The sequence below is a fragment of the Oryza glaberrima genome, chromosome 11 (assembly GCF_000147395.1).
Source record: "Oryza glaberrima chromosome 11, OglaRS2, whole genome shotgun sequence".
In the NCBI taxonomy this organism is placed as follows: domain Eukaryota; kingdom Viridiplantae; phylum Streptophyta; class Magnoliopsida; order Poales; family Poaceae; genus Oryza; species Oryza glaberrima.
Genome location: NC_068336.1, coordinates 3039546 through 3057604, shown reverse-complemented (window position 1 = coordinate 3057604; position 18059 = coordinate 3039546). Strand labels below are relative to the sequence as shown.

The window sequence follows — 18059 nt, the reverse complement described above, 5'->3', positions numbered from 1 at the left end:
ATGTGGGTTCCACGTGGGTCTCTTGCTGACTCAGCCGCCACATAGATCAAAACCGAGGTCAAAACCACCGAATGACCTCGGGTGACCAGTTTTGTATAGTTAAGGGACCCCGCATATTTGGTTTTGCATTTTGAGGATATTTTTTATCCCGATGACAAGTTGAGGGACCTTCAGTGTACTTTTTTCTTTTGGTTCTCTTGAACTATACCCTAGTTTGATTTTTTAAGACTAAAAAAATACCCGTGGATGCTATTTTAATTTAATTATTATTATACGGTTTAGTTAGGGTAAAATTTATTATGGGAATTCGTTTGGATATTTTTTTTAAGAAAAATCATAAGTTGTAATTAGGAGGTCACATTTCATCTCATGTTAGCATTCGAGTTTTTTTTAAAGAGATTTCTTATATGACTTCTTTTGTATTTCCAAAAGCACACGAGCTTAAAATGCAACTCAAACATGGATCTATATTTCCAAAAGCAAATGAACTTAAAACCGACTCAAACACGGATAATGTACCAAAATACCGAAAAAACATTTTCATATTTTATAATAATAGAGATAGAGATATAACGGGTAGAAATCCGATCTCTATATCCATAATTGGATTTACACAGTCAATACCCTAGTTTGATTGTTGTCAAGACCAGATATGAAGACTCCCCTCAACCCTTAAAACTGTCCAATTCAACTTCCCAGGAGGTTTTCAGAGTGGTTCGGTCCGATGTGACGCTTATATGGTATTAAATTACAGTAAAATAAAATTAATAAATGCAGTGAACTCCACACATCAGTGAAACTCCTCGTTTCCCCTTCCTCCCTGTATTACAATCAAACTGTAGCTATCTTTGAGGGAGGTAAAATGAACATTCTCCCAACCGTAAACCAAACCATCCGCGTAATGGGCCGCGCTTGGGGGCCCAACACTGGAGGCCATAATAAACCCTCGAGAACCCCCTCCACCGGCGCCGTCGCCGCCACCGCCTTCCCCTCGATCGCCGGAGCGGCGAGCCCACGGCGGCGAGCGCCGCAGCCATGTCGCGGTCTCTCCTCCCGCGCAGCAGCATTCTACTCGTCCTTCGACCGCGAGTCCCGTCCACACCCCACCGATGCTTCGCGATTGGGGCGGCGGCGGCAGTTGACGGCGGCGAGACGTGGCGGGGGCAACTCCGGCAGGGGGAGGGGGAGGGGAGGAGCAGGGCGGTGAAGGTGTCGGTGTGGTGGGACTTCCAGAGCTGCCACCTCCCGCAGGGCGCCAACCCGTGCCGCGTCGCCACGCGCGTCACGGCGGCGCTGCGGGACGCCGGCATCCGCGGCCCCGTCGACATCACCGCCTTCGGCGACGCCTACATGCTCCCCCGCGCCGTCCAGGAGGCTCTCGCCGCCACCGGCGTCGCCTTCTCGCACGTCCCTTCCAGTTTCGTCTTCCAAACCCATCCCAATTTCGTTACTCATCGAAGTGCCATTGTGGAATTAATTAATATCTCTTGTGTTAATGGAATTAAGGAGTGATATTACTTCATGATGTAGAGAGTACATATCATAGAAGAACACTAGTTTTAATGCTTTTCAATTTATGACTGACACTGATTAGGCTATATATGTCAAAATGGTCACCCTTTTTACTGATTCTAATTGATTGCGTTGGGGTTATATCCGGTGTTGGATTGGGTTTGTGGGGTGGGATTGGAAGAAACATCCTGAATTCTTCTTAATGATACTCTGCTCTATATGATTTCCAATATGGTATTGAGTTTGTGCTAAATGTGTAAGTATTTCTCCAACTGTTAGCAATGAATCATAATTTTTCATTTTCAGACAAATTTGCAGTGCTTTGGATTGTTGAAACTTGCAAATTAACCACTGGCATGCTTTAAATGTTGTGACTTTCATGTTTAACGAGGAAATTTAGAGCAGCTTATATTTCACTTATCTGATGCTGCTACTTCGTTGCATGATATTAATAAATAGTTTGATATTGTAGGTGGAAAGGGCGGTCCCGACCAATTGTTCATGGCTGATCTGACCTATTGGATTGCTCAGAATCCTCCACCGGCCCATTTCTTCCTTATATCTGGCAACAAAGGCCTTGCAAACATCCTGCATCGCCTCCGGATGAGCAATTATAATGTACTGCTTGCCTGCCCCAGTGCTGACTCTAGTGTATTGTGCAGTGCAGCAACGATTATGTGGCCATGGGATGCTTTAGTTAAAGGGTTGGATTTCTCACCAAAACATTTTAACCAACCACCTGATGGTATATCCTTTTCTTGGTACGGTCACTATAGGGGACCCCTTGATGACTTGTTCTTGAACTCAGAGTCAGATGACTCTATGGCAGAGTCAGAGGACTCCCTGGCAGAGTCAAGGGACTCCAAGGCTTTTCAACCACATACCAAGTCAGTGAAACCACCTATTTTACCCAAATCTGTGGCCAATGGGGTTAGGCAAGTACTGTACTCCTTTCCTGAAGGTATCAGTCTTCCAAATCTTCGAGCAGAGCTTAGAAAGAATCATGTGTTCATGGATAAAGGATTATTTGGCTTCAAAAACTTCTCTTCTCTTCTCCAAGCCATGCCTGATGTTGTGAAGTTTATAGATCCTCTACCAGGTGAAAGAAACCAGCCTGCTGTGGTTGGGGTTTCCAAGAGATCAATGGAGCCTGCTGAGCAAATTTACAAGGGAAAGAGTTCTGCTCAAAGCAGTGGTGAGTTCAAACGCCTCGTTCAGACTCTTAATGAGAAACCACCATCATCACATGTCCCATCTTCTTCATCAGATATTTTATCTGCGGACCGCAAGAAAGTTCTAGCAGTTGATGCCCCATCTTCCCAATCTGACTTGTTATCTAGGAGCCAAGAGAAAGCTCCCCCTGTTGATTTGACTACACAACCTGAAACACCTGCAAGCTGTATGGAAGCTGATGTGGAGAGTGTTGCTGGAGCTTCTGCCTTTACAGGAGAGCAAATTACTGTTGACAAAAAGGGGCTATTTGAAAGGATTTGTGTACTATGGAATGATACAGAGCCTGTTAAGCCTATGCTTTCTCCGTCTCAAGATGATACCCATTCTAAAGGCTCCAATGATTTACTAACTCAGTATGCCAATAGTAACGAACATAACAGTCTTTTGACAAGGACCTTGAAGATCTTTTCCACAACTGACAATTCAGATGGAGACAATGTTGACAGCACTTCAGCAATTAGCAGCAGTTTCTCAAATATGTCTGCCAATGACCATTCTGACAAATTAAATGTCAAGGAGAATGTAGGGAATACGATCATCCATTCTAGTAGATCAGTTGACACGAGCAACGCTGAACATAAAGTTGGGTTTATAGAAAAAAGCAAAGGAATATTTAGCTGGGCTGCAAAGTGGTGGGCGTCTGGAAAACCAGACACAGATGACAATTTAAGTTCAGTACATATCAATGATGGAACAAGGGAAGAATCAGAAAAAGAATCTGCATTTGTAAAGACAGCTGCTACTGCAAGTGAACAGCAAGTAGGAGTTGAACTGTTCATGAAACCTTACTTCTGGGATGCACTACAGCAATATTTGTCTACCCCTCATGGATCAGATCTTGTTTCAAAAGCAAAGACAAGGTATTCTGCTTCTCAAATTACTTTTATCTACATATATAAATGTTTCTACTTTGCCTGCAATTCTATCTTTAGCAGATTCCAACATGCACAGATAGTAACTGTAGTTGACATTGAACAAAAATGCCATATCCTAACTACAAGTCCATGGTTCTGATTGCAAGCTGCTCTTTTACTATGCTAACAGCAAGCAGAAACTAATCTCTTGCAGCACACCAAGAGATAATCAAAATGGTAAGAACTGAATATGCAAGCATGCGGGGTGATAATGGCTGCTGGCTGTGATCATATTCAATAATTGTAGTTCTTATATTTTACTTTATAATTGCACTTTCCTCTTCAAGTTCCTGATTTAATTCTATATTTTGTTACCAATGCAAATCTTATCACAGAAGATACGAAATAAATGCAGTCTTAAAATAAATGATGACTCAAATAATTTCATCTTTTATAATTCTTGTTCTTAGGTGGACATGGACCCAAATGTCTCACCTCAAATATAACTAGAATCATGTCTGAGTAAAGCTTCACTCAACCTAGCTGCTTGTTTTTGCCAGGGAGGAGTTAGCGCATGGACTACAGAAGCAAGGCCATTGGCCTCTAAAATGCCTTGGTGGGAAACACCACCACCAATTAGTAGATTTGCTTATCTCAGAAAAGCAATGGATCAAAGAATCTTCATCACAAACGTCTCCTTTTCGACTTGCCCTCCCCCAGAGAAGAGCTTGTTCTCCACTATCATTTTTTACGAATGGAAGGCCATCAGACCAGCGTAAACATGTCGATGACAGAAGCCCAACTCTGTCTAGAACGTCGGTCCATGTTTTACCTACAAAAAATGGGAAGGGTCAGGCCAGCTGCAAGAGCAATGAGAATCAAAGTAAGAGTGATGACTTTTTGGAGAAAGAGCTTGGTCCAGTATCTGACAGTGGTAAACCATATCGACAAAATGATAAAGCAGTCCGGCATCATCCTCCTACCTGTTCAGATGATGAATTTTCTGATGATGAAAATCATGAGGTGGTCCAAGAGGCTGGGAGAGATGCAGCACAAAGTTCACTCTTCAAAATTATTGATTCGTGGAACACTAGTAAGACTATTTGTTCTAGCAAGAAACAGCACGGCATTGGTGGTATAGTGGACTGCTCTAGAATCAACAGAGGTAATGGTGGTGACAATTCGATCACAGAAAATGCAGAAAAGGCTACAAGCTTATCAAAACATTCTTATATGACCTCAGATTCAGATGAAGAGAAGTTATTCAACAGTGTCTTGGGCAGTCTGCAGAATGCAAAGAACTCAAGTTTGCCCGGTTGAAATGATGTATGCAGTCATACTAACCCCATGAACTCTTCTGTAATCAATTTGGTTCCATACCATCATGTGATAATTTGATCTTTCTGCCATTCTGGGCTAGGTGGAGGCGTGGAGCAGCTTGAGGATGCTTTAGAAACATCTTCCAAGCTCAGTTAGATTTATGAAGATCACGTTACAGTAGAATGTTCTGTTTATTTTTTATTTTGTTGGAGAGGAATCCTCATATTCTTTTGAGATGCTAAGGTTTGTGCTGGTGTAGTTAATTAGTACTGGGCATCCTTAATTACCGGAAATTGGTAGGGGTATTAGGGTATATGTCGATCTGACTTTGCCTACCGTTAGATATGTGCTTCTGTAATTGTTTTTCTGTACCTAGAGAGACGAACACGTCAAATGTTTGAGCTATTCTAACAAAAAAGTGAGACTCTTTAGGTCCGCTTGCATGCGAACAGATTTGGTTGATATCTGGGCCTTTGAGGTTATGTTTCACAAATTGCTGAAAATGGAAGTAGCATTTGTGGAACTGTCTCGAATAAAAACAAAACAAAACTTTGAGTGCCAGATCGCAGTATTCCCTTTGGAATACACATCTAATTGTCTTGCTTGTCTCCATCTGGTGATGCCACTTTCTCAGATTTCAAAAAGAAAAAGAAAAATAAAACGAATTCTGTTTATACTGGCATGCAGTGATCGGCTAGAAACAAGAAACTGGTACCAAATCTTTGAAACTAACTACAGAACAGAATGCACATATCACATCGAGTCAAATTTAAAAGACGGTTCCTTTCAAAAGAAATTTTTGAAAGGACACTTGACTTTGTACTACCTCCGTCCCAAAATATAACAAAAATTATTATATTTTAGGACGGAGAGAGTATCTACTGGGCAAAGCAAGAGTACTTTTTTTTTTTTGATAAAACGGGATGCTTACTTGATGCCAAATAGAGTGTTTAAATTTGACATCGCCAGAATCCCCTAGGTATTACCAAAGGTTCATAATGGCAGCACAAACCAAGCAACCAGAGCACCCTCAAAAGCTCAAGCATTTTAGCTCTGGACCATTCTCTGGCCATCCTGGGATACTCCCAACATCTCCCTTTTCGCCTCTTCCTCGCAACCAAGGGAATTGTATCTAGCCCAGTGCCTACCTGTAATTCTGTATGACTCTTTTAGAACTCCCTTCCAGCCTCCAGGCCAGTCATGAGTTCACAGAGATCCAAGCGTTGAATTCGTCCATTCTTAGCGCAAACGAACTTGAGCTTGGTTTTCCACCACCACCATATGCCTAACATAATTTTTTTTAATGATGAAAGCAATATATGAACAATTAAAATACAATCAAACTTTAAGGCAATTCAGGATTATGAAATAATCAAACAATCATTAAAGACAGCATACCTTAGCAATCTCTGCCGTATTGGTACTACTGTCTGTTGTCCTCAAGCAGATCTTCAGGAGACCACGTTGCATGAAGACCACTGCTCCGATAGGTCTATGAAAGAAAAGGAGAGTTCTTCGATACAATTAAAGGATCAAAGTGAAGTATGCATATGGGTTCATGTGCTTTGAAACTTGAACAAAGCTTATACCTTAATCCAGCAGCAGTACTCATCTTGCTCAACTCCAAGCCAATTTCATGGCTTAATTTTGAATTCCCGTCTGCTCTGATCGCCTAATAGCATGGAAATTTTTTTTAATACAGATAATGATGCATCTTTTTGTGCGAATTATATATTGTTCCACAAAATAACATTCAGAGTAAAATTGTACATGGCCACCAAAACACTATGGATATTGCTTTACTAGCCAAATGATTTAGAGCAAGACTGATGCTTGGTCGTGTTCAAGAATCAAAACAAGGTTACAATAATACTTCAGGAACATGAGAATCCATTAACACATATTGTTAACCATTTAAGCATGAACATATGTAATTTGAACATAGAATGGCTACTCAGGATTCATGACTGATATCAGCTAGGAAAATAGGCTGTTCATCAGTCCATTTGAACTATTGATAGGTGCTGCAGTCAACTAAACAAAGAAGAAAAGAATGAGTTACAGCATTCGACTTTGAACAACAGATGCTTATGTCCAGTAACTAAAATCATTACTGCAAGAGCATTTCTTGCTGCAGACTGCATGCTTTTTCTAAAGTAGCCCAATCAGAAGGCTTCAGCAAACAAAAAGGAGGGTGCTATGAAGCTACCAAATGTTATATAATACACAAATGATTGAAAGCAGTATGAGTGCAAGAGCATCCTGTTAACTTACAAGGCATTCACCGTGCAATCCTCTTCCGAGATGAATCCTAAATGGCTTGTGTATTAACTTCCCTGCAGCTTCGAAGTGATCGTGAGCAAGTGACTTCCCCCTAGAAAGCAGATTGCAAACATCAAGTTGCTGCAGCTGTTCGAGGTACCATTAATGCAGTCATTCACCATGTAAGGGGTAAAGTTAAGGAATGGTAAGTATGACAGCAACGTTTAGATCTTTACCTGTTCAAATACAAGAGGATTTGTGATACAGTTCAACTTAGCGCGCTCATCCCTGAGTGCTGTCTGAAATTCCTTAGCATTGGGCAGCTTCCACTGGCGCAGGTCAGCATCTTCTATGTATTTGAGAACATTAAAAACCCTCTCCTCATCTTCTTGGTCCAACAGCTTCTCACACATATCCTGTGGAAAAGAGAACAGACCCATTTTCCTTTTTCCCTCAAATGACACCAGATAATGAACTGGAATATAAAATATTCCCAACTCACAGAATCGGATTTTATCTCTGCAAGGTTCCTGGAGAAATAATCAAATGTAGCTCGAGCACTGCTCTTTGTTGTGTCAATGTTAAGCTCAAGATTACTTGGGCAACGACCCAAATGGGGGATTCTTGCTAGTGTACTTCGCCGGTGATCAAATGCGATTACACTGCATTAATTGCAATGTCAGAAGGATATATTCAAGCACTGGATTGTTCATAAGCTCTCATAAATTATACTTCTGATCATCAAAAGTTTCTTCAACAAAAGAATTTCAGTGTAAGAAAAAAAGAAATTTCAGGGGGACATTGTCATGACTGGAAATATTATCATATATAAGTAACTTTGGTGTGTAAAATTAGTTAGTAACTCCAGTAAATACTACTACTAACATACACAGGTATAATGGTCAAAGGGTGCCTAAAGCAACTTCTCAGTTACATAGGCACTAAAAAACTCAAAACATAATCAACAGACTTCATGAAATGTTCTCATCATTGTGCCATTTGTGTGTGCAAAGATTGTAGTAAGGATACACTAGATTTTGTTCCTTCCTTTTCTTTCCTCCATACAAAAGCTACTTGCTTTTTCATACTCGAATCATCCCATAAAGCATATTTGTCGGCAAACAAAAATCTAAAACAGATTATTTATGTTTCATCAACCACTGAAAATCAAAGAAAATACTGTTTAGTTGTTCATCATCTCGTTTTCTTCTGTAACTCACAAACTTGTTCCTGCAAGGAATTAGTCCACGCACCTAGGGATGAATCGAGAGAGCTCCAAAGCGAAGTTGTTTGGCCCAATGAAATCCAACAGGTAGCACGTCTGGAACCCCGCACCCTCGAAGTCTCCAGCTCTACTCGATCGATCGATCGATCAATTTTGAAATTTCCATTTCAAGAACACACACACCAACATCAAGAAAGGAAAGACGTATGCAAGAGCCGATTAAAATGGGGGGAAGAACAAGCGAGGGGGGAAACCTGAAGGGCTCGACGAAGGAGAAGGGGAGCACGAGGAGGCGTCGGCGGAGGCGGCGGTGGAAGAGGTCGGCGGCGAGCGCGGCGTAGCCGCCGGCGAAGGTGGGGTAGTTGTAGAGCGCGAGGTGCGCGGGGCCGTCGGCGTCCTTGGAGTGCGCGCGGATGGCCTCGAGGGCCGCCTCCGAGCGGAAGGCTCGCCGTAGCTCGGTCGCCGCCGGCGAGGCAACGCCGATGAGGCGGCGGCGGCGGCTTAGCATTCGTTCTCTTTATTTTCTTTTCTTTTTCTTTTCTCTTTTTTTTTCTGGAGGGTAGATGGGCCTGAAGTGAAGCCGGCCCATTATTGGCAAGCGTACGTGTAGGCGCGAGGCGTACACAGTTTGGGATAAGGATTCATACGTATATTTATACACACAACTGGTACATTCCTAGGCATACGTACGTATACGTATACAAAAATATTGTTACTGCGGCGAAGCCCCCGGCGGCAGCGCGCGTGCGGCGTCGTCATCCGCCAAGCTCCCGGCGCCGCCGGCGCCGCCGCCGGAGCGGCGGCTTCTGCTTCCACGGCGCCACACGAGCGCCATGACAGCGAGCAGGATCACGGCGGGAGCGAGGACCATGAACGGCGACGGCCACGGCCGGCTTCCCCGTCGCCGCCGCCGCGGCGGCCGTCTCCTCCTCCCCTGCCGCGACCTCCTCCTGCCGCCGTCGGCTGTCTCGGCGGCGCTACCATCACTCCCGCTGCTGCCGCTACCTAGCTCCTTCTCCTCCTCCGACGACGACGACACAACAGGATGATGCTGCGCCACCGCCATTTCCGCCGCGGAATCCTCGACGTGGACCGGCTCCTCCACGGGCAGCCCCGGCGCCCACCAGTGGTGCTCCGACGACGCCGACCCGGTCTCGACGTCGTCCACGTGCTGGTGCTGCTCGACGTCGAGGTGGTGGTCGTGGCCGTCGCCGTCGCCGGACCTCGTCGCCGCGCTCCACGGCCGCCGCCGCAGCCACCACCTCATTGCAGAATGCAGAACTAGAGACGGCGGCGCGGGCGGTGTCAGATGTGCGCGCGTATATGTACTATATATAGAAGTGGAAATTGAGGAAGACGACGAGGGAGACAGCGGCACCTATGGTGTGTACGGACGAGCCTTTGGCTGCACGTATGCATTTCTTTGTCGCACAGGCACCGGAGAGATGCCATTTTTTTGCATAGTGTGTGTCATCATCAGGAGATCACTTGTCTCTCACAAGTCTGACAGCATCGGCAACCAAGCCTCTCCGGCTAACCATGTGCTCCCTCTCCCCCTAGCAATAATTATTTGGTATTAAGTTAAGGGAAAAGTTGTTTTTTCAACTCACCTTATGAGAATTTGAATTTTGAATTGCTTAGATTCTCTAACTAATAATTGGTTGAAACTAAGCATTAGAATCAATGGCCTTGATCGGTTGTGCTGGCTACAGCTCGCATTGCAGTTGCAACTACATCTATCTATTATATTATTAAAACAGTCTTAAAAGGAGGCACCACGTTCACTGTGGGAACTAGAAATTCCCACATTAATTGAAGAAAAGAAGAAAAATATAAACCGCTAGATCATGATTGGTCAAAATTACAACGGTGTAGATTGATATCATAAATCATACGAGACATAAAAGTATTTAGAGATAGAGAAAGAATCTAATAGGAAATAGACCGGTCAATTTTGGCTAGAAAAGAAAAAAAAAAGAGGAATCGGAATCCTGCCTCCCGAGTGAAACAATCCATGCTAGACTCATATAGTAGGTGCTATTGTAATTCAGTAGTAGGTGCTAGCTGCTATGTGTTGTCCTGACTCATCGTATCGTAGAGATTAAAGAGGACCGCAGAATGCTCGCACCACAGCGATTCTGCGGTTTTTTGGCTGGCGTGTTCGCTTCCCGTGATGTCCACGTCACCTGGCGCTGGAAGTGGCGTTTTTGCAAAAAAGTCCTCCATTTATTTGGTAATAGCTGTTAGATCCTCATTATATAGGCTGTGTGTTGTGTATTCTTACGTAAAGGCCCTCGACATCCTGATATATTCTATGTGAAGGAGGTGAAATTCTAAATATAGGAGCGCGCTCTGAAAAAGAGAAAGTAAGGGGGTTTTATGAAAAAGAAACCACTACTATCCCCTCCCTTCCCAAAAACCCTAGCCGCCACTGTTCCCCACCGTTCTCTCGCTCTCTCCCCTCCCTTGCGCGACGGCGCCGCATCGTCATCCCTTCCCCTACTTCTCCTCGCCGCCGACGGCTTCCCCTCGCGGTCTCCCTACCGTCCCCCATCTCCTGCCCACCCCTCTCCCCTTCACCCTCTTCCGAGTCAAGCAGAGGAGAGAGAACCCACGCCTCATAGACTCACGAACCAGTCGCCGCCTCCGTTCTTATTGTTTTCTCTTTTTCCCCTATTTCTCTCTACCTGGGGAGGTGACTCTACCATTGCGCCGCCGTAGTTGGTGGTGATAGCCTAGCTGGAGTGGCGATGGAGGCGGGAGATGGTTCATGGACCTGCGGCGGCGACGCCTACGACCGTCGAGCTCTGGTACCCATGGACCGCCGACGCTTCCATTGGAAGGGCATGAGCCATCAGTGCTAAGCTCCAATGCTGATTACGAAGAATCCCATGTAAGCCATCAGTTCTTGAGCCTAAGCTGCTAGATCTCCTTTTCCCCTGTATTCCTATGCTGTCACGCATGTTCTGCCTGCAATGCGAGGAGGCTTGGGATGACCGCCACAGCGGCTGCGAAGGAGCCACTTCCCGAGCAGTCATGCCATGATCGATAAGAGTGATCGATGGATGCGAGCATATGGTGTCCATTGTGCAGTCGTGCAGGTATTTACCCTTCCTTCTCTTCGATTTGGTTTTCCCTACTCATATATCTGTCTGTTAATCTTCCAACTTTTCTGACGCAATTTTGGAATAGAAAATTTTACCGCTTATCTAAGCCCATTTTCTGGATGAACCTTTCTAGAATAAATGTTCTTGAATTGATTTGACTAACTTGATAATTCATTCTAATTCGACCAAAGACTGCACCACGGCTGTGCCGCGGGAGGTGCACAACTGAATTTATTTTTTGGTACCGACCATTTTCTGATAGACAACATTTGAAGTTGCAGTATCTGCATTATTAAAGCGATCAACTATGTTTCAGAACTCATTATCTAAAAGCTATCTTTCAGAACTGGTATTAGGACTTCTTGGACCTTACTGGACTGTAAGGTGCTTTGGATTAATCGCCACTTCATTTAGTGGATCATTTCATCCCTGATTTTTGGACACTACTGAACTGCTATCTTGCTAAGTGCTTTGGAATTATGCTGGTCATTTCATTCAATCTCATGAATAAATGGCTGCATTGAGTACTAGGTTGTGCTTGAAAACCCAGCTCACAAGGTGCTAGCCTGGTTGAGCAGCTTTGAGAGTTAGACACTGGTTGTGGCGTGCTAAGTTCTGCATAAGGGAAATTTTGCAACTCTGTTTGTGCAGAGAACAGGAGATATTGGATTTTGGGTTGACGAATTCACTTCGTTGCCCAAGCAACACTATTTGATCTCTTCAGGTTTTCTGTCCTCAATCATTCTACCATTTATTCCTTGCTATTTTGTTAGGTTATCTAGCTAGCAATTAAAATTTGTGCCCTTCTATAATTTTGTCAAATGATGGAAACTCCTATTCTAATTTTCTAGCACTGTTGGATCTGGGTTTGGCAAAGTTTCATTTTCCACTGTTTGTTGGTGATTACTCCAATACTATCTAATCATGTTCTTATTTAGTGAAAAAATGATGCTGCCATCGCACCACCTGCAAACTAAATCAGGGTAGCGATTCAGTCTATATAAATATAGGTGTATGTTTCCCAGATTCAAATCTTTGTGACCTAGATAATGGTGAAGTATGCTTATCCAGTTGAATCAACATAAAATGAGATTATGTTTTATGTGTGATGGTTGAAAGAAACTTACTCCTTTCTCCATCTAACTTATTGATATGAAGTACAGTCCTAACAAACACGTCTACAGTAACCTAGCTAAATTATATGTGATTTCATATGAACTATTCTAGCAAGAAGGAGAGCATGTAGTTGGTTGATATGAAGTAATGCTTTAGTGTTGTGCGTTGACAAGTGAGGTTAATCAATCTTTGGAAATGTGAGAATTGCCAGTTAGCTTTAAGTTTTCTTTGAATTCCATGACAAATGCATGTTTGTAAATATAGTGCGGGTATCGCTACATAGTTGCCAACATAATAACAAATCAACTGACATAAGAACTTGGTGCACGAATTAGATTATCTCATCCTTTTATTTTGTTTATTGTCAGGCTTTCCCTATAAATTAATTGACAGGAGGAAGAAATCACAGGTGGTTTACCAATTTCAATGACATTTTATAGTTCATCAAAGAATTGAACTTCTATATGGTAGCCGGGCAAATAGCAGGGATGTTTCTTTCTCTACACCTGTATCTTGGCTGATCATTTAGTTTCTTTCTATATATATATGCTGTTAATTGCTCTATGAAGCATAATAAGTTCTCATGGCTTCTGGATTTACACTTAGCTGATTTTATCTCGCAGAATTCAACCACTTTTTTTTTTATCGTCACATAGATGTAAGATTTCAGGTTCTGTGATGGTCACAAACTTCAGAATTCAAGTTGTATTAGCCTATGTTGGAACGAAGACCTTCAGAAGAACTATATGTAATATAAACGGTGTAAATGATGTAAATGTTGTGACACTTAAGTCTTTCCAACTATATTCTTTCAATGCTTACCGAATATGTGAACAATTGATTAATGTTTCTCTGCCTGTTATAGCTCCAATATGCATTTTATTGTCAACCTGTCTTCTGAAACAAACCCTACACTATCAGCTCAACTAAAATATGCTCCCACCATTCTCCTTAGTTATTTTCTTCTTTCAAAGCGAACGCTAGGGCGCCGCGAAGCGCGCCGTAAGTTCTAGTATAGTCTCATGCATGCAGCATACGTGCACACAGAAAATCAACATACCAATTAAAGAAGTACAGTAGTAAGGCATGTCACTGGATCATTTTTTTTCTCAGTGCTGAACATACAATTAATTGAGTATATATTAAAAACAATGTGTTTATGATTCAGAGAAGGGACGACGGACAGGCCATTGAAACATCATGATCACAGTGGTTAGCGGGACTTCTAGAAAGTAAAAAAATAAACTCCAACGATAATCACGTTCGATTTGTAAAATCTCAACGATAATAAACAGGGAAAATAGCGGGCATAAAAACTATAAACAAACCACAAATAGAATCCCAATGACAATTAAGAGGAGAGATGACGGGCAACCCGTTAAGCTGCACAATCACAATGGTTGGCAAGACTTCTAGAAAGTAAAAAAATAAACCACAAATGTAATCACATTCGATTTTTAAAATCTCAATGATAATTAAAAGGAAAGGCATCAAGCGGGCCGTAGAGTAGTATAATGGTGATGCCGCTGACGGTTTGGCGGGACTTCTAGAAAGTTAAAAATGAACACTGATGATAACTACGTTCGATTTTTAAAATCCCAATGACAATAAAGAGAGTAGGCAGCGGACGAGCCGTGGAGAAGTAGAGTGGCAGTGTTTGGCGTGACTTCTAAAAATTATAAAAATGAAAACCATCGATAATTATGTTCGATTTGTAAAATCTCAACGATAATAAAGAGGGAAGGCAGCGGGCATAAAAACTATAAACAAAAATTAAGAGGAGAGATGACGGGCAATCCATTAAGCTGCACAATCACGATGGTTGGCAAGACTTATAGAAAGTAAAAAAAAATCCATAATGGAAACCATGTTCGATTTTTAAAATCTCAATGATAATTAAAAGGAAAGGCATCAAGTGTGCCGTAGAGAAGTATAATAGCGATGCCGCTGACGGTTTGGCGGGACTTTTAGAAAGTTAAAAATGAACACTGACGATAACTTTTTAAAATCCCAATGACAATAAAGATGAGGTAGCGGATGGCCCGCAGAGGAGTAGAGCGGCAGCGTTTGGTGTTACTTCTAAAAATTATAAAAATGAAAGCCAACGAGATAATTAACTTATAAGGTCAATTTTAAAGTTCAAATGAGGATGAATAGAAGCAGTAGTAGATCAAGCAAGCAAAAAAAGGGTGACAAAGGAGTAAGAGGTAGCGATTGTCGTGACTTTTAAAAACTATAAAATTAGAAACATGAAAATGATAAGGTTTGGTCTTTTAAAGGCCTAAGATGACGAGATAGCTATTTAACAAAATTTAAGTAAACTCATATGTAAAAGAAGGTAGTTTTGTATGGATACTAGCTGCGCAATTGCGCGGGCCACCCAGCTAGTTTAATACTCCCTTCATTCCAAAATACTCCCTCCATTCCAAAATATAAGGCATAACCACCCCTAACCCAAAGACCAAGAAAATAATAATTATTATCTTGTAGTTTGGATCATCCTAATAAATATAATACATGCATCCAATAGAATTAGAGAACATGAGAGTGGAGGTTTTAAAAAAGTAATAATTTAATGGAGAAGAGATCATAGTTAATGGCCTATATGCATGCATGCCTTATATTATGGAACATCTAAAAAATGTGGTTGTGCCTTATATTATGGAATGGAGGGAGTATAAGGCACAACCACTCTTAACCCAAAAACCAATAAATAATTATTATTATCTTGTAGTTTGGATCATCCTAATAAATATAATGCATGCATCCAATAGGATTAGATAACATGAGAGTGGAGAATTTAAAAAAGATAATAATTTAATGGAGAAGATGTCATAGTTAATTACATGCTTATATGCATGTCTTATATTATGAAACATTTAAGAAAAATGATTGTGCCTTATATTATGAAATGGAGGAAGTATGTATTAGAGTTGGTTGGCTGCTGCCGCGCTACTATAGCTAGCAATACCGATGAGCCCAAATTCCTAAAAATACTTATAATGTATATTTAAAGTTTGAATCGTAAAAGTGCTTGTATTCGGGAGTGGAAGGAGTAGTCATTAGCAAGAATACATGGGACACCTAGCTTAGGCTTGAAGCGGCGGATTCTGAAAAGAGGTCTCCCGAGAGTATTTATCTAGTTATCTTCTTGGTGGTCAAATGGATTATAGGAAAGGAAAAAAAAGATTTATTTTTCGATAAGACACATGCGCACTTACATATATATCCACTCAAAGAAGCGGAGGCTATCGGCAACTTCCTAATCTCACTATTTTTTTTAAATAAAAGTGCATTAGTATGTACGTAATTAACATTCTGTCATCATGATTTAAACTTTAGTGAGTGAAGTTATACGCCTATAACTACACTTCTACAGCACCGGTGCTTCTCTTTCTCTATAAGGGGAGAAATATTCTGGCCATTTATTTATTTTCCTATCCCATTATCAAACAAGTATATGTATTTTATCTTTTTTGAGACTTTTATCTTTTTTTTTACTTGATATATGTCCTGTTAGAATAAATATAGTGTAAATTAACTCATGATCCATATCCCGTGCTCACAAAACTTGCAAATGTGGATGCATCATGCATGTGGCCCTAATTAAATACTCTATGTTTGCTTTAGCAAACAAGGCTCGTGTATTTCCCTAATCAACTATCGACACTGCATGTGGCTGTTTAGTTGCATCGCATGGTACATTGGTCCCGTTCATACATGATATGATTTTCTAATTATCAGTTATTCAATTACACAACCATCACATCCGTCTCTTTATGACGATGCATCCCTCCCAAAATTCCATTTCCTGTGGAGCACACTGCAAAAAGGGAAATTATATTTTTTTACCTGAGAGGGCATTCCTCGTTTCGTGCATACATTTAAAATATCATCAAAAAATTTTAAAAAATAAGTCAAGATAGATTAATATATGATATATCTTTCCACAAACATATAAGTTATACAAATAAAAAAAATACAAGTAGAAACAAAAATAGCAAATTTAACTATGAATAGAACAATGTAATTCTCGGTCAAATTTATTATTTTTATTTCGAATTTTATAAGTCGAATTTGAACATGCATATTGGCGGAATAACATATATATCATATATTGATCTATGTTACTAAATCTATTCAATTTTTTTTTTACTTTTTAAGCGGCATGAAAAATAATAATGGGATATTCCCTTAAGGAATGAATTGAGTTTCCCCAAAAACAGAATACTAACATGGATGGAACAGAGAATCAATGGCAAATTAAGAAAAGTCATTTCTGGTCACCTTTTTTGGAGCAACTAATTAATATAAGTTTATGCTTATATTTCTGGCAAATTAATTCTTTGTTTTCATGTGATTTACCAATAAGGACTTGAAAATTATATTTATCAATAGATGAAAAATAAAAATCAATAGCTAAGATTTTTTTTCATTGGCTATTACCTCTGAATGAAATTAAGATGAGCACTAACAAAACTCTTTTTTTTCAAATGAATCAGTGAACTAAGTTAGTTTGACTGGTCACACTATCTATTGTATAGAGAAAATTCCTCATATGACCATAAATTTCCCCTCAATTCTTTCTATATCCCTGAGTTTTGTCCCATCCCTTACATGTCCCTGAGTTTTCATTTTGATCTTTTCTATACACATTCTGCTAGTTGATCGTTAACTTTTTCTTTAAAATAACTATATTGCCCTCTCTTATACTCATGTGCTAGCTTGCTGATAAAAAAAATTCCTAGTATGAAAATATTCATTTGTAAGAAAAATGAACGGGATAAATTATTTGACCACAAATTTGGAAACTAGAATTTAAAAGTTTTAATTAAAATTAAAATTAAATTTGATGGAATTTATACAATATTTTCACCAAAATTTAAACCTGAGTAAAAACTAATTTTGATTTTCAGTTCATGGGTGAAACTCATGTATGTATTAAAAAAATAATTCAGTATGAAAACCTAAATTCTTTTTTTCCGTTAAATAAGTCTATCATATTTAATGTTATTATAAATATTTTTTTCACATTGATATTTATGTTACGGTTCCTACAACTAACAGTCAACTGATGAAATTAATTGGTATAGAGGTCAAAATAAAAACTCATGGGCATGTAGTGGATCAAACAAAATTCAAAAACATAAAAGGAATTGAGCGAGCGCTCATGGGCACATAAGAAATTTGTCCTATTGTATATGCACCGGATCCAAGTCTATAAGGCATTGTAACTACAAGATATCGAGTCTATATGCAATATGGTATTCTAAATTTCTAATGCAGTGAAAGAACCATTCGAGTTTTAGCAACAATGCCTCTTTTTACTATATAGGAAAAAAAATTTTTCTCTAGCAAAAAATAAATATGATATCAATTTATCTTGACTACCATTCGTCTACAAATAAACTGCATATGTCATGATCTCAT

General features: G+C 40.5%; 2 protein-coding genes across 4 annotated transcripts; one reads left to right on the top strand and one right to left on the bottom strand.

Annotated features, from left to right (window-relative positions):
- Window positions 1-940: 940 nt before the first annotated feature.
- LOC127754762 (uncharacterized) lies at window positions 941-5351 on the top strand. The gene is made up of 3 exons (XM_052280332.1): window positions 941-1417; window positions 1985-3605; window positions 4160-5351. Exons 1-3 carry the CDS (start codon window positions 1036-1038, stop codon window positions 4917-4919), a joined length of 2763 nt encoding a protein of 920 aa, XP_052136292.1. The 5' UTR covers window positions 941-1035; the 3' UTR covers window positions 4920-5351.
- LOC127754763 (uncharacterized) lies at window positions 4305-8982 on the bottom strand. 3 transcript variants are annotated; one of them, XR_008012894.1, is made up of 9 exons: window positions 8661-8981; window positions 8435-8533; window positions 7684-7843; window positions 7418-7597; window positions 7194-7328; window positions 6509-6591; window positions 6318-6411; window positions 6068-6204; window positions 4305-4431 (listed from the first exon to the last, which is right to left on the bottom strand). XR_008012894.1 is itself a non-coding variant. In XM_052280333.1 (8 exons), the coding sequence occupies exons 1-8, from the start codon at window positions 8912-8914 to the stop codon at window positions 6118-6120; spliced, it is 1092 nt and encodes a 363-aa protein (XP_052136293.1). In that variant the 5' UTR covers window positions 8915-8981; the 3' UTR covers window positions 5381-6117. The 3 variants fall into 3 exon arrangements, 2 of the variants coding, with proteins under 2 accessions (XP_052136293.1, XP_052136295.1); XM_052280333.1 differs by lacking the exon at window positions 4305-4431 and having other exon boundaries at window positions 5381-6204; XM_052280335.1 differs by lacking the exons at window positions 4305-4431; window positions 8435-8533 and having other exon boundaries at window positions 5381-6204; window positions 8661-8982.
- Between the last annotated feature and the right edge of the window lie 9077 nt (window positions 8983-18059).

Excerpts from the sequence above, each read along its gene's own strand:
- LOC127754762 (XM_052280332.1), top strand. The coding sequence starts at position 1,036 with ATGTCGCGGTCTCTCCTCCCGCGCAGCAGCATTCTACTCGTCCTTCGA. Across the intron at positions 1,418-1,984 it reads CTTCTCGCACGTCCCTTCCA|GTGGAAAGGGCGGTCCCGAC; the intron begins GTTTCGTCTTCC and ends TTGATATTGTAG. Across the intron at positions 3,606-4,159 it reads GTTTCAAAAGCAAAGACAAG|GGAGGAGTTAGCGCATGGAC; the intron begins GTATTCTGCTTC and ends TGTTTTTGCCAG.
- LOC127754763 (XM_052280333.1), bottom strand. The coding sequence starts at position 8,914 with ATGCTAAGCCGCCGCCGCCGCCTCATCGGCGTTGCCTCGCCGGCGGCG. Across the intron at positions 7,598-7,683 it reads CAGAGATAAAATCCGATTCT|GATATGTGTGAGAAGCTGTT; the intron begins GTGAGTTGGGAA and ends TCTTTTCCACAG. Across the intron at positions 6,412-6,508 it reads AGTACTGCTGCTGGATTAAG|ACCTATCGGAGCAGTGGTCT; the intron begins GTATAAGCTTTG and ends TTTCTTTCATAG.